The sequence below is a fragment of the Protobothrops mucrosquamatus genome, unplaced genomic scaffold, assembly GCF_001527695.2.
Source record: "Protobothrops mucrosquamatus isolate PMUCROS unplaced genomic scaffold, P.Mucros_1.0 scaffold1427, whole genome shotgun sequence".
Taxonomy (NCBI): Eukaryota; Metazoa; Chordata; class Lepidosauria; order Squamata; family Viperidae; genus Protobothrops; species Protobothrops mucrosquamatus.
Genome location: NW_015387612.1, coordinates 33305 through 55367, shown reverse-complemented (window position 1 = coordinate 55367; position 22063 = coordinate 33305). Strand labels below are relative to the sequence as shown.

The following is a 22063-nucleotide window of genomic DNA, read 5'->3' as shown; positions in this document are numbered from 1 at the left end:
GTGCATTCAATGAATTATAATTATTTTTTTAATGTTTTCCATATCATGTAAATATCTGTTAAAAATATTAGGCTTTTGACCATGGCAGCATTCTGCATGTTTTGGAAGTATTTGTGTTTAGTATTTCTAGAATTTAGGCATGAAATGTAAGCAATTAAATCTACATAAAGATTTTGAATGATTTATAGGCTGATTTATAAATATTGACAATCTGTTATAATAAACTTTTATGCTTATTTTGAGCGACAGCCCTTCCATGTAACACATATGCCTGTGATTTTGCCACTAAACCTATGATAAATAATCTTTCAATCTTTATTCTACCTATTACCAGGGCAGTTCCCTGAATATGCTTGGAAGAATATTATTTATGCATATTCCATGCATGGAAACCCATTTATGATGTTGCATTTCATTATGGTTCTTAATGTGCCAATAGTGTTAATGTCAGATTTATATTTTAGTCTATTTTCATATTGCTCTTTTGTGGATTTTTGTAATAAACGCCATTCCATCCAAAGTCAAAAGACCAATAAATTAGAAGATGAATGAATTTTAATGAAAGTGATGGGGTAAAGTGGAATGTTCAGAATAATTGTCATTGGTCATGTTTTTTCTCATTGAAAGTCATTGGATTGGAGTCAGCCTGAGGAGAAATGTGTTGAAATTTATCTTAAACCAACTGCCATCCATATTAAAAGTTTTCCATTCTTTTGTAAACAGTGCAAGCTAAGATTCTTTTGTTTATGACTTCTACATGGGGTGAACTTGCCCACTATTTTACAACGTTGTTTTGTTCTTGTTTTTTTGTGCCCAGTACACAAAACTGAGGTATGTCTCATTCTAGTTTTTATTGGATTGGACGATGATTAACTTATAGCATCTTTTTTTGAGTACTCTTCTTTGAATACTTGAGCTATTATCTTTACAGAGTGAATCACTCTGTTCTAATATAGGCATTTCAATGTTGAATGTAGTTATGAACCAAGATTAAACATTTGAGAACCAAAGAATTACTTCTGTTTCCTTTCAGAATGGAAAAATGCATTGCTCAATATCTAAAAAAGAGTAAAATGGATTCAAATGTAATTTACATTATGGATTAGTTTTTCTGTAGATGTCTTGCAGTTGTTTGGGATAAAAATTAATTTGTTTTCTCCTTATAGCATGAGCATAAGAAATGATTATAGGCTGCTCATTAAATATAAAAAGTGATATCTATCGTTCCAAATAATTTGTAATTTGAAGATATTAATATGGAACAAAGTGGCAGATAAATACATAATTTTGGCCAAATTACGTGAATCAAGCATGTAAAAAAAAAATCCTTAACCTTTAAATGTAGATACCATGTTCTTTACACTTTTTCTCAATTCTCGGTTAGTGGATTTTTGCAAAGCTAAACATTGTATTTATAAATCCTAATTCAATTATGTATGATCATATAGTTTGAATGGAATGGCTTGTCTTAAATATTGCCAACTTGATACATAAGCTTCATAAAAACACGGGGTATATATGTTTGCATACACTCAAAATTACATTTTTAACCTGCCAGGAAAAAAATGAATTATAATGCATATCTTTTCTGCTCAATTATACCATTCTGTAATAGATCTTTATATGCCTTGATAGTTTAAATTAGTTTGTACTTGGAGCTGGGAGTCATTTACTTTCTTTGTGACCTCTAATGTAGAATGATTGCAGACGGATTTTGTTCTCTGGTTTCAAGCAGGGTTCCCTCTAGAATAGATTTGTCATGAGTAAGATAAATACGTTTCAGTTGAAACACTAAAAATCATGTAAATTATGAAGGCCTAGTAAGTTGTTGTGTACTGCTGATCTAGTCTAAGCTCACTAGTGCAGGAGTAGGCAACCTTGGCTCTTTTATGACTCGTGGACTTCAACTTAAGAGGGAAAGTCCAATCAGAAAAGAAGGCAATAGCAAATCACTCCTCACTTACTGATTGCAATTGCAACAGGCAGCTCCATTGCTAAGCTGTGTTATCATGAAGTGAAAAACCACATGACGTAGCCTGACATACGATAGCAGTTTGTGAATTCCAGCTATGGTCATTATGTAAATCACTCAGTCACTAAAACTGTGATTTCTTGCTGGCTTCCCCATTGTTTGTTGGAAGCTGACAGGGAAGGTTGCAAGTGATGGTAAAGTGGGACACTGTGACCATCATAAGTACATGCCAATTGCCAAGCAGAAATTACAATGAGGTGACTTTGGGGAGCTGCAACAGTTGCAACTTTGAGGATTGGTCTTAAGATTCATTATTTAACACCATCTTAACTTTGAAAGGTCACTGAACAATTGGTGCTGCTATGCAAAGTACATGATTTTGTTGATGAAATCACTAGTTGCTGAAATTCAGCTTGGAGAAGTTGCTTTTATGAAAACCTTGATTAATTTAGATTTTTCTTTAGTTCTCCTGACGCTGTATTTTAGGCTGAAATGAGCATTTGTCATATCTGTAGTGTCATTTTTTGTCTTGGATTTTAGGTCTGGTTCTTCAACTGAGTGAAACATTCTGTGATATTTATATGTAAATGAGAAGAATGGTATACATATAAGGGGAAGTGTACTTAATCTGATCTTATTTTTTCAGGTGAAAGAAGCACATTAAATGTATTAACAAGTTCTGAGTACTGTACAGAATTGTGCTAACGCTTATTAGTTTGCTCATTAAAATATTTATACTTTTTAAATCCATTGGTTTTCTAAAATACAGTGTGCTACAGACTATGGTTTTGTTTACCTCTACTCTTTGGGATTCTTGGGATAGGAATCTTGAGAAAATCTGCTGCCAAAGAGATGAAAGTTAACAAAAGGAATCCTATGGTGCCCACCCACGTATACTGTGATATCATAGAAAGGGAACTGGCACAAAAATGCAAAGTAGAGATTAGGTTTAAACCTCAGAACATGAAATCCTTCTTCTGAAGTCACTGTTTAAATAAAACCTATTTTATGGGAAAGTCAACTGATGAAGTTAAATGCCAAGAAATGCATCCCAGAATTTGGCTTGAAGGTGGAAAGGTGAGCCTAAGTCTTGAATCACAGACTCACAGGTCTTCCATTCATGATTACTAGTTCAAATACACTGACTTTCATATGCACTTTTTTGCCATTTTCTGTTTCCATTCCATAGCTTTTTAACCTCCCATGCTTTATGCAGTCCTTTGCATAATATCATATCAGCTCCTTTCTGGTTTTTCTGTCTGTTCCCTCCCTCTTGTTATGTTGTGCCTCCCTCATCTTCCTTTTACCAAGCAAACAATTTCTCTCTTGAAAGTACCTGACCAATCTCAAGTCACTTATTGTTTTTAATCAATCTTGAAGCCAGCACAGCCAAGGCACTCATTTAAGTAGTAATGAATGCCTTGGCTGTGCTGGCTACAAGAGTGATTAAAAATAGTCAACAACATTGGAAGGTCACCAAGTTGGAAAATGCTGCTGTGCTGTGCCTAAAGATATTTCTCCTCCTTTTTCCACATAAATGTTACACTGTGCCAGTGGCTCTGCTTCCTCCAGATACACTTACTACTTGGCTGAGAATAGAACAAATTATAAACAGATATTAATGAAGCAATCACAATTGTTCACAAATTGGTGCTTGCTGAATATCTTAGAGCAGAGGCCCCCAACCTTTTGGGCATCAGGGACCGATTCTATGGAGAAAGGTTTCTCCACGGACCAGAGGGGGCGTGGTTTTGTGTGCTGTCTGCAACTCACGGATGGGGCTTAGCTTGTTTTTGCAGCCCGGTTGTTGGCATGCCGCAGCCCGGTGCCGGTCCACGGACCGGGGGTTGAGGACCCCTGTCTTAGAGCCTGCTGTTGAATGCAATATAGGGAAAAAAAGTATTTCATGTTTCTTTAAACAGAACTGTATTGTGTTTGTTGCACATATGCAAGCATTTAGAGAACATTTATTGATGCATTAAAAAAAACAGCAAAGCAGTAGCAGTTACATGCTATTGCAGGAAACAAGCCATTTGCAGTGCAAATTAACTACCTCCTTTAAAATATTGCTACACAAGTGTAATAGAATTTTGAATGAATTATGCATGGTCTTATTCCTTTGGGTCACTGACAACAGCTGTGGTTGAATAAGAGAAAGGACTAAGAAGAGCAGCGATAGTGTAATGACGATGACCGGAATCATTAGCAGTAAAAACCACCTGTTAAAAGAAAAAGAAGAAGACAAGCAGTTTGGGAGTGTTTTTAGTTAACACACAATGATCTGAAAGTGAGCAGTGCTAAAGTAGAAAGATTGGCATTAAAGAAAACCGATTGCTTTCTTTCATTCTGCAATTTTTTTACTGAAAATTATTAAACTTACTGCACATTTAAATCCAGCTGGATATGGAGATTGAGACACATATGCATGTATGAAAGCACACACATTTTAATGAATATTATGAATTGTTGGTATTTCTGAATAAACATAAGTGATCTTAAAGTTTATACTTACCAAACACTTCAATTTATATTTCTTTCCTCCCCAAATATATGTTTATATAATAACAGGAATTATTGGAATTATTAAACTGCATCATAATTTTTGGGAATTAAACATTAAAGGAAAAACATTTTTTGCTAGTGGTTTAACATATATTTTAATATTTTCAAATACTCACATCAGCATATTCATGAAATGAGGAAATGCCAAGCGCTCTCCAGTACAAGCTAGTGTCAAATTCCACCTTGTACAAGCCTTCTGTAAACAACTCATCAGTTGTAAGCTCATGGATTTCTCCAAATTCATTTGTTTTCCTTAAATTAATATATGAGAGTGACACAGTCAATAGCTTTACTCAAAACAAATACCATATTGTTTTATTCTGACCATGGGATGGATTCAGAGTTAGTCATACTTCAACATACACATTGAAAAGAATGGGACTCCCATCAAAATCTATGTAGTAAAGGTGATAATTCACATAAATAAGAACCATTATTTGCACCCACTTCCTCACTGAATCAGGATTTGGGAGGAGATAGTGCCATCATCATGCTAAAATAGCGCTGTTCTGAGGAAACACCAGATCTACAATACTTCAAAAACGACAACCTTGTGGCTAATGAAAGCTTGTAGCTAATAGTTTTGTGCTGTTCATACAATCCACTTGAAAAGAAAATAGAGTAGGATCAATGGATTTTAGCAGACACTTTTCATGTGGTCTTACCCAGTGGAAAGCTCCTTCCAGATTCCATCTTCACCCTTTTTGAATACTTTTACTGGGAGGCTGGTAGCTGGGATTCCCCGGACTGCATCAAGGACTTTCACCATCAGAGGACACTTTGAATCAGCAGAACTATGGGATTCCTCAATACAGCAAAAGAGGTTTCTATTAGAATTTTGATAGAATATAGCCTGTTTTATGAACAATAGATTTTGCTTTACTCGTGCATTTTCAAAGGACTTCTTTTGGTAGTGGTGGTGTTATTGGGGAAGCCTTAGTTTGAGCTAACAATAAGTGACATTTAAATTAGCGTTAGAACTAGAATGCAACTTTGAGATATTGTTTATAAACTGATATTTAAAACATATGCAAGCACACAGATATACAAAATCCTGATGAAAGCTTTTTTCATACCTCCTCTGAACTGAACACTGCCCCCCCTGTTAGTTCTGCCACAGGCATTGATTTATATGAACATTCATTCATTCATTCAATGATTACAGATGCAAATAACTGATAGTCAGACTTCCCAGTTTCTTATACTTACAAGTCAATCCAATTTCATTCTATTGCTACCGTAGAAATGCAATCATTTCACAAATTTATCTGTGGAAGACATCTCTGTGCCAACATCTTAAATCCTTTTAATTAAACTAAAAATGTTACTAAAATATATATTCTAAAAATGTATAAAAGAAAAAAACACATTATTATTTTATACATTAGATTGGTTTTTTTAACCTCTATTTCAATTATTTGAAAGAAATTTATGCCTAAAATACTTTGGATAAAAATGCAATGATCAAAAGATAGAACTGATGCCATGGATTTTCCGGTAGCAGTTGTTTCATAATACTTGCAAACAAAGGCAAAGGTGTCGCTTAAATAATACTCACCACTGGGGCAGCTTCAATGAGATACACCATTGTAGCCAAGCAAAAGAAAAGCAGAGAAGAGGGAGCCATTGTGAATGCAAACTGGGAGACTCTACCAGCAGCTACAGGTTAGTGGGATTTAGGTTTTTATACTCCATCCTCGAACAAAACAGGCTACTTATCAGGTGCCTGTATGACTTGAAACCTGCTGATTCTGATTATTTACTTAACAAGCATCCCGCTGTGCAAAGCTCCTATCCAGTGGCCTCTGGCTGAAAGCTGTAGAATTACAGTAGATAGGTGGAAGGAAGGACTACACAGATGCTAGGAATAAGGGAATCAGTAACCTATGCAAACATGAACCTTGCCTATTGGGATAAGTCTGTTAGCATAAGTATAAAGAAAAATGTGCTAAGCAACAGATGTCTGCTTAGATTTTACTGACTCCAGCAACCCATCATACAATGTGAGCCTGTGGGCATCCTTGTGACATTCACTCAACTAAAAAATTCTGTGATTTGTTTGGGTTGTATCCACTTCAGACTTTGAAGTTAAAGGGCTCCTGGATTGCTTTGTCTTACACTATTCATATTTGATATAGAGAAGTAGCTTGTATTGCAGTAGAGGATACTTCTCAAAGCAGCTGATATTGGTGTGCATATACCACTGACTGTGAAAGCGTGGAGAATGTTCATTTTGCTCCCCAGTGTTCAATTGACACCTCTTCTAAATTAGAAATTTGTTTCCTTGCCCCATTAGTTTTTAACAATAGATTGCTGTATAGATGCTAATAAATGATAGTAAGGATCTGGGAACTGATTATGTGGATAAATCATTGATATCATCCAGGTATATTGGGATTACAGCTCCCAATATACCTAGCTTGCAGGCTATTGGGAATTGCACTTCCAACACATTTGGAGGCTCTCTGGTTGAGAAAGGTTGCTATGGACTAGGTACAAGATAGCACCTACGCTAGTTGTCCTTTTATGAATTGAACATATACATTCATATGTATTGCACTTCCTCTGCCTTCTGAATACTCTGCATTTTCTCTCCCAGTAGGAAAGAGGTAAGTAAAAGTTTAGTTACATAGCTGAACTTTCCATGGGGACTTTGCAGGCTATTTCTAAGGGCTTATATTTCGGTTCCCTTGTGTTTTCTGCCTTAAAGTAGGGAATGGCTCCTGCCAGTTTTCAGTGGAAAGGGTCCCCTCTGAGAGGCCCTTGCTTTAAAGACGCAAAGAAGGGCCCTGGCCTGGTTGTGCACTGCTGAGAGAGCACTTTCAAGACTGGCATTTTGGGAAGCCAAATGAGGGCAAAGCATTACTGAAGAAAACCTGGCATTCTCCTTGGGGAAAGGCAGTGGTATTCATGGAAACAGATTAAATTGCAAATATTCAAACACCAAACGGATTATCTGGATTCCAAAGCGCTTAAAAATCACACGCTGGTAGTTAAAATACAATTTTCTAATAAAGGGACCTCTTTGGAAATCAGTATTGCTCCCGAAATTAATGATTCATCCTTAAAACCTATGTTGATGTAAATGCTATTTCCCCATTACTAGGCATTTATTTCACACCCTCAAACTGGTTACTTTGTTCTCCCGTTAACCATTAATTTCATGTAATTTATTGCTTAAATTAATATTTTGCTCTAGATGCACAAATTCAAATCAGTGTGAACGGAAAGAGGCTTCTGAATAGACATGCATGAAATTACACTGTAAGAAAATTTCTTTAGAACAGAGGTACTCTTTTTGGATCCTACGTACCATTTTAGTTGTAGATAAACATGTTCTTATTACTTTATTTCTTAAAGTGGATTCACAAATCTGAATCCACTATCTAGAAGTAATCTCCACTGAACTCATCATGAGGAAATTCTTAGCAGATATTTAAAATGCTAATGTTAATACAAGTTAATAATTTATATTTAAATTCATGATAACAGCAAATTCAGCAAATTTATTCTGAAGTCATTCTCATGTGTCCAGTGGGACTTATTCTATCAGAGCAACTGTTTTCTTGTAACTCTGTGGTTCAATAGACAGAACAGGCATTTAAATAACAATAAGGGAGAATGTTTGTAGCTCAAGGTTGAAATGAGACTTCCTTGGTGTTTTCTGAGCTTGGTTGTTTTCTTGCATATGTAACATCAGTGCACTGACTTTGTTGCCTAGTTTAGGTAATGAAATGTCTACAAGAAAACAACCAACCTCAGAGAGCACAGCGGCAGAGACCTCTCAGGCATTTAAGTAGCAAGATATGTTCACCTCAGGAATAGAGATATGCACTAAGATTATAAAATGTATAGATTATATTCTGTGTAAAAACCTAAATGAAATACAATGGTTTAAGTTTAATGCTCACCGATAGAAAAGTTTCACTATTTTCTTCTGAGATATAATATTGTCTTTATTTGTTCTTCCATGGTCCCAATAACTTTATTAGAGTGAATATTCACTTACTTTACTAAATATTGAAATCACTAGTTCAGTCTAAGTAGACAAAAAACGTGGAAATGTAAATCAATTTGCATTGTCAGTTGAATTTATGTTAACTCTCCTCTTGAGAGCCCCGTGTTTCTTTCAGAAGTGGGTTATAATTTTAAATCTAAATCATTTAAGAGTTTCAATGGGACTATATTCTAGTAGTTAATGAATAAGGTGGGATACAGTGAAATGCTACAACAAAATCCTTAGGAGGCAAACTAAAAAAGCTGCAATCCTATTTTCGCCAAGAAGGAAGGCATGTGATTCTTTCAGAAAGCCCTCTTTAGCACTGAACTGTGCTACAACTGTGGAACACTTTACTACAGGGGTGTCAAACTGCCGGCCCGTGGGCTGGATGCGTCATGCGGAAGCTACGCCCACCCCAGCTCTGGCAAGGGGGAAAAAGTCACGATACGTTGCGACACGTCACATGATGCAGCGAGTTTGATAACCCTGTTTTACTACAACATTATGATTACTCCCTCCCACATTTAAATATCATAAGACCATCTCACTATTAGACTGATAGCTCTTATCATGTTCTGTCAGATAGACCCCTGAGTTCAGAAAGGCACTTTCTCTGGAAGTATGCGTAAGTGTTGCATTACACTCTGAGACGATTAATTGCAAAATCTAGTTTGATTTTCCATTCATACAATTATGCTGTGCCAAATTACTCTTTTCATTTTCATGCTTTGCTGAAATGGAAGGTGAATTGGAACTTTGGTGCTACAGACTTGTACTTTGCTTCCTTTTCTGCTTGTTAAGATCATAAACATCTTAACTTGTGGATTATTCTTTGGCATTTCTTGGTGTGTTGATACAAGTACAAATGACTTTGTGGAAATGCTTGCTTGATTTGCAACTTTTTTCTTCTTTCAGTTTATCTTAATGTTACTTCAAATCCTATATAAATAATGCAACGTTGTTGTTGTTGTTGTTGTTAATTGTGAAGTCGTGTCCGACACATCACGACCCCATGGACAACGTTCCTCCAGGTCTTCCTGTCCTCTACCATCTTCTGGAGTCCATTTAAGTTCACGCCTACTGTTTCAGTGACTCCATCCAGCCACCTCATTCTCTGTCATCCCCTTCTTCTATTGCCCTCAAACTTTCCCAGCGTTAGGCCCTTCTCCAGTGAGTCCTTCCTTCTCATTAGGTGGCCAAAGTATTTGAGTTTCAACTTCAGGATCTGGCCTTCTAAAGAGCAGTCAGGGTTGATCTCTTCTAGGACTGACCAGTTTGAACGCCTTGCAGTCCAAGGGACTCACAGGAGTCTTCTCCAGCACCATAGTTCAAAGGCCTCAATTCTTTGTTGCTCAGCCTTTCTTATGATCCAACTTTCACATCCATACATTGCAACTGGGAAAACCATGGCCTTGACTATACGCACTTTTGTTGGCAGGGTGATGTCTCTGCTTTTTAGTATGCTGTCTAGATTTGCCATAGCTTTCCTCTCCAGGAGCAAGCATCTTTTAATTTCTTGGCTGAAGTCCCCATCTAAGGTGATCTTGGAGCCCAATGAAAATAAAATCTGTCACTATCTCCATTTCTTCCCCATCTATTTGCCATGAATTGAGAGGACCAGATGCCATTATTTTGGTTTTCTTAATGTTGAGTTTCAAGCCAACTTTTGCACTCTCCTTCTTCACCCGCATCAAGAGGCTCTTTAGTTCTTCTTCACTTTCTGCCATTAAAGTGGTATCATCTGCATATCTTAGATTGTTGATATAATCAATGCAACATTGACATATCTTAAATATCTTTTACAAATATGGATAAATTCTTTGATTAGCCTGTACCAGAATTCTCCTAGTAGACAATAGTTGCAGTTGTATGCCTAGATGTACTATTTTTAACCTCAATGTATATTTTCAGTGACATTCATAAGAAGAGCAAATATATATGCATTCACATACAAAGTATACATAGAATAAATAAAAGAACCTTAAATAATGAAGACTGGCTATCATTGTTCATTTGTACACAAATGCCCCCATTTGTATTTTACTTCCATCAAAGAGCAAACAGTGTTTAAAGAATCAACAGGATTGTAGTCTTAATAATGACACCAGTTTTGGGTTCTGGAATTCAAGGAAAACTTGTGCAGAGAAATTTACTGATGAAAGCATTTTTATGGATCCATTAGTTAGGAATGAAGTAGAATAGCAGAAATTGCATCTGCCTGAATAATTGTTTGCCATGCTGGAGAACTTTGACAATAACATTGGCTACCCTATTTCAAAAGATCTGGTTAGTGAAAACACATTCTTTCCTTTTTCATGTAGGGGGAGATCAAATGAATCTTTGCTTTCCAGGTTTTTTTTTTCTAAATCTCTAGATCTTTTTAATCTGCACACATAAACACTGAATACATGACTAACAGTTTGCTATTGTCATGACCCTGGTTTATCGTTAGCCACATACTCAGTTACCTTTTGATAAATACTTTGTTGATAATTAGCTATTAATGAAAGATGGCCCACATAGTAAATATTCAGTATGTTGGTAGTATCTGTATATGTCTTTCCCTTTGTATTTTTGGATGCCTGATGATGCTTCATTCGCAAGGTGGCTTTAAATAATTTCAAATCCTTACTTTCTCTATTCAACTGTTTTTACTTCTCTCTGCAAGACTGAAAGCAATTTCTTGAATTTTTTGGTTCCAGGGTTCTTGCATTCTTATGCAATCAAGGCAGCTCAGCACATATTAAAAAAGGATTACAGCTATTGCTAGAGGTGAAAAGCTGGCATTTTTATTTGTTTTAATCTGCAGGAGCAAGAAAGGAAAAGGTCTAAAGTTTCCCAAGGAGAAAAGTTCACAGTTCTGAAGTGATGTCTTGGATTCTACAAGGAGTTGCCACAGAGGCAGTGCAATATCCCAAGAGGCTACTTTGTTCAGTGGTACATGTCGGGAGGGGTGGACACAGTGGTGGGATTCAAATATGTGAACAACCGGTTCTCTGTGTGGATGTCGCTTCTGGAAGTCCATTCTGGGCCTGGGCAACAAAAAATTAGCTACCGGTTCTGCTGAACTGGTGTGAACTGGCTGAATCCCATCACTGGATGGACAACAATTTGTCTGAAATAGTATAGGGTCTCCTGCTTGAGCAGGGGTTGGATTAGAAGACTTCCAAAGCCCCTTCCAACTCTGTTACTTTGTAAATAAAAAGTCCAATTAAAAAGAAGCAGGGCTTCAATTGTGTGGTCATAGTTGCTCTGCCCTGGCCTGCATAGTGGAAGAACTGTTTTGGTAGGCCTCTGGCCTTGCAGGGGCAGAGCTAAAAATTCCAGTCTATGATAGAAACCAATGATGAATGTTATTTTATTCTGTACACTTGCATAGCTGAGCAAGCCACTGGATAACTCCGCTATTCCAAACTTTCAGCAGGCAGTAACTTCTTTTGTCAAAATAAGTAAATAAATATTGCAATCACTATTTTATGCAATTGGTCTGCAGGCAGAAAATAGAAACGTCAGGCTGACAGCAGAAAACCTAAGCTATCCTAGGGCAGGGGTAGTCAACCTTGGCTCTTTTATGACTCGTGGACTTCATTTCCCAGAATTCCTGAGCCAGCATGGCTCCACGAGTCACAAAAGAGCCAAGGTTGACTACCCCTGTTCTAGGGTATTGTTACCAGATAGCTGAAAAGACAAAGGAGAACATGGACAACTGGAAATAAGGACAAATGTGGGGAAATAGAGGATATGCTAATGGTTAACTTTTCTGGCATCTTCAACAAAACTACAGCTAAAAGCTGCAAAAAAATATGCTTGGGCTTACATGTATATAAAATTGCATATACAGTACATAGTTTTTCAACTGCAATATTTTTTCAACAAATCCTTATTTTCAAGAACATATGCTAGCCATAAGGTAGAATCAACAATGATAGGTTTTTCAAATTTCACCATAGAAACATATAATGAGTCATATAATCTACAGACTTCGGCAATCATAGATTTGAGCTACATTTGAGCTGATTGCTGGAATCAGGAAATATATTCAATAACATAAATCTAGGCTATCAAATCTTTTGATGGATGAAGGAAAGAAAGAAGCAGACAATTTACAAGGTCACAATACACAAATATTTCATTTTTTTAAAATACCCAGGATGTTCAAAAAGCTGAATATTTGATTTTAAGGCTATGTACCGGTATATCTGATGGAGGACAGGAGGATGTCTGGTAACCCTATGCCAGGGCAAAAGTATTTCATTTATATGAAAGAAAAGGAACTGTTAATAACAAGTGAAATTTGCAATTACCCAACTGTACTGACTGCTAATTTAATTCAATTTACAATCTATTAATCTCATTTGGTTGGTGCTTAGCAACAGATTTACAAATAAAAGCCCAGATGCCAGATTTATTTGTGTTTGTTTGCTTCTTGCACCAAGATACTTTGTATGAGCATTTGATATTTATAAGAGCTGGTATATGTATCCCTTGTCTTCCGATAATTAAGAACAAGCTACAAATAAGCACAAGCAATCATTTGACTATTAGAAATCATATATGATCAGAAATTCTTTTTGCACTGATGCATTGATTGCAGAAAAAGAAAAAGAATAATATAAAGCTGCAAATATAGGATCAGACATGTTGGGATCAGATATGACCAAACCAGATATTTGTTCTGATGTTTTAATATAAACAGATATATGTTGGTTTTAGTTGTAGAAGGCAGACATACTTTTCCATCACTCTTCATCCTTCCCAACCAGATGCCTTTCAAAAAATAAAAGTGAGGCAGACACTCTTTTTTTTTTGCTCAAGCTCAACACTTGGGTTCACTCACATTTCTCGATAAGCACTCCTTACCACTAAGAGATGAAGCATCTCAAGAAGGAGAATTGTGGGTAAATTGTGCAGTCCTTTAACATTTAATATTATTTTTTAATTATTAAATGAATCAAATACTTTAATATTTCAACCGACAGATTTGATCTCTTTGTGCAGCTACTTTTTAAGTTTGATGTCCCAAGACATTTTGCCAGGATTAGTGTAAGATTCCCTATTTCTCATGAGATGGTATTTTCCCACCACTCCAATTTTAAAAGCCAGCCAGATTGGCTGTTGAATAATATTTCAGTATCAACAATAGAGGACAGCAGGCCACCTTAGAGCAGTGTTGGTAGCTGGGGAATTCTGGGAGTTGAAGTCCATATGTCTTATAGTTGGCAAGGTTGAGAAACACTGTCTTAGAGGGTGCAGGACAGAAGACAGAACTCGGTCCTCTAATGTTACCTTACTCAAGTCCCCAACTATCTTCCACTTGAGACAAACACCTTTTACTTGGCTGAATTGTACTCTAGAGCCAGGCCTAAATTTGCCTGTGTTTTTGCATTGTGTTGTATTCATAAGAACTACTTTGCAATTTATGGGAGTGAAAATAAAGCACCTCTCTCTGAATGGTTTAAAGCATATATGTCCCTTGCACAGTTTGAATAGCTGCTTGAGATGTTGCTTCAGTTTTCACTGAATGTGTTCACAACCCTCTTTCTTCCATTCTTCCCTGAACAGCCAAGTGGTTATATTGTATGCAGAGAAGCAAGAAAAACCTCCAGGTAACCATTCAGAGGTTCCAGCTGGTTTAATGATCTGAAAAGTGGTACTTCATACATTGCATAGTGTATCTTCCAAATATTTTGCATGCTCCCGACTGAAAGTACTCAAACTGGTTGAGATCCACACACTGTTTCACGCTGCAGAAATGAAAATACATTCTAAATTACCCTGCTCTAGCTCGGGATCAGTGTCAGATTCAGACTTGGTGAGGTCCTTGTTAAAAAGTTTGTTAAAAAGCTCTCATTAAAGTGAGCGTCAAAACAGGACCTTGAGTCATCACACAAAAAATTGAAAATGTATGTATAGTTATTTAATTGCAAGGTATTTAAAGAGAAAAATACAAATTATTTTCAGATGAATGCATTTATGATTACAATATGATTATATATTATTTGGTTGTCTTTATCTCTCATAATATTTTATATATAAATATACGTATATATGTATATGTAAAATTAGATATAGTATATCCTGGAATCAATACTTAATGTAATTTTAAAAATAATTTATACATATATAATTTATATATATATGTAATTTATATATATATAGTCTCTAATTATACTAAAAATACGAATCCCGGGTATATTCATGTTGAGAAAAATAGTCGAACACCGGGATAAATATAAAAACAACTGTTTAATTAACAACTGTTTGATAAACTTAGCTTTCGTCGGCTAACTGCTGACGTCGTCAGAGTGGAATGCCGGAGGTTCGAAAGCCTGCTTATAAGACCAACAGTTTGTGCACTGTGCTCATAGACCGCATTACCAGTCTACCCATCCCAGTTGACTGTATTGCTTCTAATAGTCTCGCATCCGTCTGTATACTCGTAAGCTCGGGGACTGCTGCTCATGGCGTTTGATGGCCAACTGATGTACACTTCATCCGACGTTATCACCAGCAATGGGTGCCATGTACTGCAGATGACAGGCTTCCAATCACTACTACTTGGACCACACTCCCCTATATACATGGAGTGTCAGAGAGGACTGCAAGAATATTATCTGAGCATAACATTGAGTGGCACATAGACCCAATCAGACTCTTCAACATGGGTAATGTGCCCCAAAGAACCCTTGCCCGTGAGTGAGATGTCATCAGTGATATATCAAATTAGTTGTAATAATTGCGCATGCAATTATGTAGGTGAGACCATGAAGTGTCTTCGAATGAGACTGCATGAACATCAGTTGGCCATCAAATGCCATGAGCAGCGGTCCCAGAAATGATTCTGTTCAATGCTACCTCAGTCATAAGCACAGCAATTCTTTTTGGACATATTGTAATATAAGCTTTCAGAGGCACAAAGTCTGAAATACTATTTGCAAAGGCATAAAGTCAGTATATTTTAACCTTAACACAAATGACCTTCCAGAGCAAATTCCAAATTTATGGTCAGTGAGTTAAATTTATGGTCAGCGAACACCTAGAGGCAAACAAAGTCATTACTAAAAGCCAATATGGGTTTGTCAAAAACAGATCATGCCAGCCATTATTGCATTCTTTGACCAAGTGACAAAATTAGTGGATCAGAGGAATGCTATGGATATAATTTACTTGGATTTCAGTAAGGCATTTGATAAAGTAGACCACAACCTACTACTTGATAAGATAGAAAAATGTGGGTTAGACAGCATCACCACCAGATGGATTCGTAGCTGGCTGATGGCTGTACTCAGCATGTGGTCCTCAATGGAACCGCATCTACATGGAGGGAAGTGTGTAGTGGGGTGCTCCAGGGCTCTGTCCTGGGCCCAGTGCTCTTCAACATCTTCATCAACTATTTGGACGAGGGGATAGATGGGGAACTCATCAAATTTGCAGACAACACCAAGATGGCAGGAATAGCCAACACTCCAGAAGACAGGCTTCAAATACAGGAGGATCTGGACAGACTTGAACATTGGGCGCTATCTAACAAAATGAAATTCAATGGTGAAAAAAGTAAGGTTCTACATTTAGGCAACTAAAACCAAATGTACAGGTATAGTATAAGGAGTGCCTTGCTCAATAGTAGTAACTGTGAGAGGGATCTCGGAGTCCTAGTGGACAATCACTTAAATATGAGCCAGCAGTGTGCTGCAGCTGCCAAAAAAGCCAACACAGTGCTAGGCTGCATTAACAGAGGGATAGAATCAAGATCACATGAAATATTAATACCACTTTACAATGCCTTGGTAAGGCCACACTTGAAATACTGCATCCAGTTTTGGTCACCACGATGTAAAAAAGATGTTGAGACTCTAGAAAGAGTACAGAGAAGAGCAACAAAGATGATTAGGGGACTGGAGGCTAAAACATATAAGGAACGGTTGCTAGAATTGGGCATGTCTAGTTTAACGAAGAGAAGGACGAGGGGGGACATGATAGCAGTGTTCCAATATCTCAGGGGCTGCCACAAAGAAGAGGGAGTCAAGCTATTCTCCAAAGCGCCTGAAAGCAGGGCAAGAAGCAATCAAGGAGAGAAGCAACCTAGAACTAAGGAGAAACTTCCTGACAGTGAGAACAATTAACCAGTGGAACAACCTGCCTCCAGAAGCGGTGAATGCTCCAACACTGGAAGTTTTTAAGAAAAGAATGGACAGCCATCTGTCCAAAATGGTATAGGGTTTCCTGCCTGAGCAAGGGGTTGGACTAGATGACTTCCAAGGTCCCTTCCAACTTTATTATTGTTATTATTAAGTAATTTGCAAATCTTAAACAGTGTCATAAGATAGTCTGAAGCTAACATACAATAGAAAATAATGGTCAATTCTTAAGGATTTATATGGACAAAATAGGGAATGGGAGTTGGAGACTTGAGGAGGATACAGTATAACATATCTCATTAATGTATAAAGCATCTTTCTTTTGGAACTCATCAACTCACCCTCCATTATTTTATCCCAAAAATCTCAAATGTCCTGATAGCTTTTTTGATGGTTATTTTGGACTTCTTTGTGCTGTTTGATATAATATGTTTCCAAATGGTTGAACTATCCGTTTCATTTGTTTGCCAGTTGTGCACATTTCACATTTCCTGGAGGGCCACAGGCTGCACTAGATGAAGGAAATATGGAGCCACATTCATTTTTTTTCTCTTTGGGTTTGGAGGGTTGCTTTTAGGTTCATTTTTATATTTTTAGGCCCAGATGATAACGTTGGGGAACCTTGCAATCAATATTCAGCAGTCACTGACTGTGAAAATTCTGCAGGATAAAGACCACATGTAGTGCTGAGCTATGTATGCAGATTTCTTAGAAGTAAGAAAAGGACATCTTTTCCTTGTTGTGGACAATAAGAAAGGAGCAAAGGTAAAAACAATGTGCTGGGTCAGACAAAGCACACATCTATTTCTGTTTGTGTCAACAAGTAGCCTCATAGCTGCATTCAGAGAATTCATAAACACAGATAAGGAAAGTCTATCCCTTGTTGCTGATTACTTCCCAGCATCTGGCATTTAAGGTATCCTGCCTCTGATTCAGGAAATGTTAAACAATTATCAGGACCAGCAGTCACTGATAGTTCTGTGCTCCATGAATTTCTCCAGACCTCCTTTAAAACTAAGTATACTGAGAGAATGACTGGCCCAAGGTCACCCAGCTGGCCTGGTCCTAAAATGGGATTAGAGTCCAGAGTTTCTTTGCTTCTAGTCTGATGCTTTAACTGATACTTCTACACCAAACTAACTTCCAAAATTTAGTGAAACATCATCCTTGATAAGCTATTTGTTTGTGTGTGTTCCATTGAGTCAGTATTGATTTCTGCTTGGACAAGTCCTTTCAGTTTTCTTTGCAATAACTAGAACTAGAGCTCATACTGTAGTTCGAGGCTGGTGCTTTAACCATTGCACCAAACTGTCTCTCTTCCAATATATTAGACCAGGGGTCCCCAACCTATGGTCCACGGCCTGGTACTGAGCTGTGACCTATTTGGCCACTGGGCCCCGGGAATAGCTGGCAAGCCCCAGCCCACTTGCGGTAGCACCGTCGCACAGGCACTAGCGGCCCCATGTGCACATGCATGGGGACACTAGCACCGCTGCCAGCGGCTCGTTTGCGCATATGTGTGCCTGCCAGTGGTGTGCCATGGGTGCGTGCAGCCCATTTGTGCATGTGAGAGGGCATCAGTGTGCGCCATAGGAGCGCACAGCCCACCTGCACATGTGCGTGCCTCCAAGCGCCACTAGTGGGCATGCACCCATTTGCGCATGCGCATGCCGGCCGCATGAATGCACATTTTCCTGCTGCTCCCTTTCCTTCCGGGCCGCCAAGCCAGAAAGGTTGGGGAACTCTGTGTTAGACCACTGTGATAGTGTTTTAAAATGTATAAGCAACAGTTTAAAATTGCCTGGCTTCAATATGTAGATACAGGTAGTCCTCAACTTATGACCACAACTGAGTCCAAAATTTCTGTTCCTAAGCAAGACAGCTGTTAAGTGAGTTTTGCCCCATTTTATGACCTTTCTTGCCACAGTTGTTAAGTGAATCACTGCAGTTGTTAATAACGTGGTTGCTAATCTGGCTTTCCCATTGACTTTGCTTGTCAGATGGTCACAAAAGGGGTGACATGACCCCAGGAAAATGCAACCGTCATAAATATGAACCAGCAGCCAACCATCCAAATTTTGATCATGTGACCACGGGGAGGTTGCAACAGTTGCAAGAGTGAAAAATGGTCATAAGTCACTTTTTCAGTGCTGTTGTAGCTTTGAACAGTCACTAAATGAATGACTGTCGAGGACTACTTGCTGGTTTCGGATGCCAGTTAAAAGCTTGGAGTCTTCTGTTTTTTCAAGGAACTGTTGTTCTCTCTCCCTGACAAAGGTTGGTGAAACAAAACAAGGTGTTAGTTTAGTCCTTTAATTTCTTTTCACATTTCTTACAGCTGTACACCGAAAGCTGAAATACAAGAGGCTTTCAAGTCAGCATGCAGTAACAATATTTTCACAAGTGTGATAATGGCTCCATCTAGTGGTGTAAAATAAGAAACACCAATGTGATCAGTATAGAGATTACAATTAGAATTGAGACTATATAGACAGTTTTCGATAGAATTATGCGTTATAATTGATCTAGTGCAGACATGTCAAACTCGCGACATCACGTGACGTCGCGCGACATATTGGAACTTTCCCCCCATTGCCGGCAATAGGGTGAGCGCGGTTTCGTGTAGGGTGCGGCCCACTGGCTGGCAGTTTGACACCCCTGATCTAGTGGTTAAGGCGCCAGGCTAGAAAACAAGGAACCTTGAATTCAAGTCCCGCTTTAGCCATGGATGCCAGCGGGGTGACTTTGGGCCAGTCATTCTCTCTTAAACCAACTCACCTCAAAGGGTTGTTATTGTGGGAAAAATAAGAGGAAGGTCTGTGGGATATGTTCACGACCTTGAGTATTTGTTAAAAAATAATAAAGGTGGAATAGAAATAATTAAGTAAATAAAAATAATTTGTACTTTTATCCGCATCTCACTTTACTGTTTTGTTGGCTTTTGATGTGTGAGCATTAACAACTGTGACTGATATAAAAGGCTCAGGAGTCGGTATGTCCAGTAAATCCTGATTTTGATGATTAACTAACACAAGGAACCTTTCAATTTATGATCCCCAGGGTTGAAAACAATTGTAAATCAGTAAGCACAATACAAACTTTATGCTTACAGCACACCCACTGATTTCAGAAAACTAAGATGAGATCCAATTGAAAGTCTGTTTGTAGCTACCTACAAAGTGACTGTGCCAATGATACAGCATATTTGTAACCACAGAGTTGTGTGTAACCATTTCTGTTTAATTATATTCATAACTATGTTCCTCTCTGCATTTTTATCTATGATAGAAAAAAATTACACCTTTCCCTCTCCCAATTCAGATTAACAGTCCTTTATCCTCTGATGCAGAGCTTCTCCCTCTGTTATACTTCTAGATAATAGAGTATTTTTGAGTGGTAGAACCAGAGAATCGTAGGCCTGGAAGGGACCTTGGAAGTCTTCTATTCCTTTTCACATACTGTAACTAAGTTCATTGTATTTACTCCTCACTGGGTACCCCCAGTAGGGTTTAGCTTCAAGTAAATATGCATCACATCATACTATTCATGTGAGATTCTCCTGTCCCAGCACCCACTTTGTCATCAGAAGTTTATCACTGTGAACTTAACTCCATGTCTCAACCCTTTCATTATTCATTAACCAGGTGTTCAATATAGTTTGTCTCTTATAAAAAAAAAGTCTTCTTTCGATAACAGAACACAAATCTATGTGATAAAGGCAAAACCTGGTTAAGGCTACTGTCCTAAATTCATTTATTTGAAACACGTTTGCATTGCATTTACTGTATGCCAGTGGTCCCCAACCTATGCGGCTTGGCGGCCTGGCTGCGGGGGGGAGAGGGGACGTGGGCTATGTGAGCCCGTACACACGTGTGCAAATGCAGCCCTTGCACAAGTGGCAGGCCAGGGCAAACGTGCACAGCTTGACTTCCGTGAGTGGTGAGCCAGCATGCATATGGGCGAGTGCCCATTGGCCCACCACCTGTGCAAGTTGAGTGTCATGGTTCTGACAGAGACAAATAAAGCAGAACTCTCATTCTAGGTTGCCATTGAGTTGCGCACATGCATGCTCTGAACAGCCACTTGCGTGGCCCAATTCCAAATAGGCCAGAGCCCGGTAGTGGGCCATGGCCTGGGGGGGTGGCTCGGGACCCCTGCTTTATGCCAGTGATGTCTGAATCATCACAATCTAGCATGTAGGTTATATCTCATTACAAAACTTTCATTGGCAGCTTACCACTGAGGGTTACCAACTTACAAAGCTTACTAATAATTGGCAGCAATTTTGACAGCAAGTTGAATTTAATGTGCATACTAACCCTATGAGTTAAAAGAATTGCAAAGCACATAGGTTTTTTTTTATTTTATTTCAAATTCCATTAAAAAATTGCCAGCATATCCAGCCCATTCCTTGACTACAAAACTAGTATTTGAACAGCAAAGTCGTTATATAAAATGAAAGCTAAGAATCCTAAAATCAATACTACATTTTGAAATCAAACAGGCTGCATTCCCATACCAGATGAGAAAAATATGGCAATAACTGTAAGTCCACTGTGGACTACTGAAGTAGTTTAAATTCACTATAACACGGGATCATATACAACAGCCATAGACAAAACTATGGATTTAAAAAGGAAAGAGAAAAGGTAAAATAAGCAGATGTCTAATTCCCTTTCCATGTATGCATTATTCATTCCCAAAACATAAACATATGTATTATACTTCTTCTCATATTATACTCAACAGACATTATGTACAAGAATAGCCAACTGAAATATGCTATGGTCATTATTTAGATTAAGCCTTTACAAACAAAACAAAAAAATATATCCATGGTACAAAAGTATCAAACAGACCTCAAGGTTGAATTCTCTCCTTCTCTAAGACCTATAAGACCATCTTACATTGGATACATTTTTTTTAATTTAACCAGTTTCCAGTGGCTTATCTCTTATTGCAGCAACATAGGAAGCCATTTCACATGCAAAGAAAGCAAAAGATGATTTCCATATTTTACAAGTGCATTCCACAGGCTGATTCTTATTTAATAAAAACCGCACTTCCCAAGAGGGAGCGATCAGCAGACTTGAAGAAAACCTTTGGGAATCATTTTTAGGGAATCCTCCTTTCACAAAACAGACTGTGCCTGTCCAATGGGTTGTGGAACCCCAACAAACTGTTGGGCAGAAAAAGCAACTCAGTGCAAAACCTTTTTTTTTTTTAAAGTAAACATTTATTTCAGGGGTAGTCAACCTTGGGCTCTTTTATGACTCGTGGACTTCAATTCCCAGAATTCCTGAGCCAGCTTAGCTGGCTCAGGAATTCTGGGAGTTGAAGTCCACGAGTCATAAAAGAGCCAAGGTTGACTACCCCTGATTTATTTTTTTA

General features: G+C 37.9%; 1 protein-coding gene across 1 annotated transcript; it reads right to left on the bottom strand.

Annotated features, from left to right (window-relative positions):
* Window positions 1–4083: 4083 nt before the first annotated feature.
* On the bottom strand, window positions 4084–6161 carry TTR (transthyretin). The gene is made up of 4 exons (XM_015821928.1): window positions 6093–6161; window positions 5200–5339; window positions 4651–4786; window positions 4084–4191 (listed from the first exon to the last, which is right to left on the bottom strand). Exons 1-4 carry the CDS (start codon window positions 6159–6161, stop codon window positions 4084–4086), a joined length of 453 nt encoding a protein of 150 aa, XP_015677414.1.
* Between the last annotated feature and the right edge of the window lie 15902 nt (window positions 6162–22063).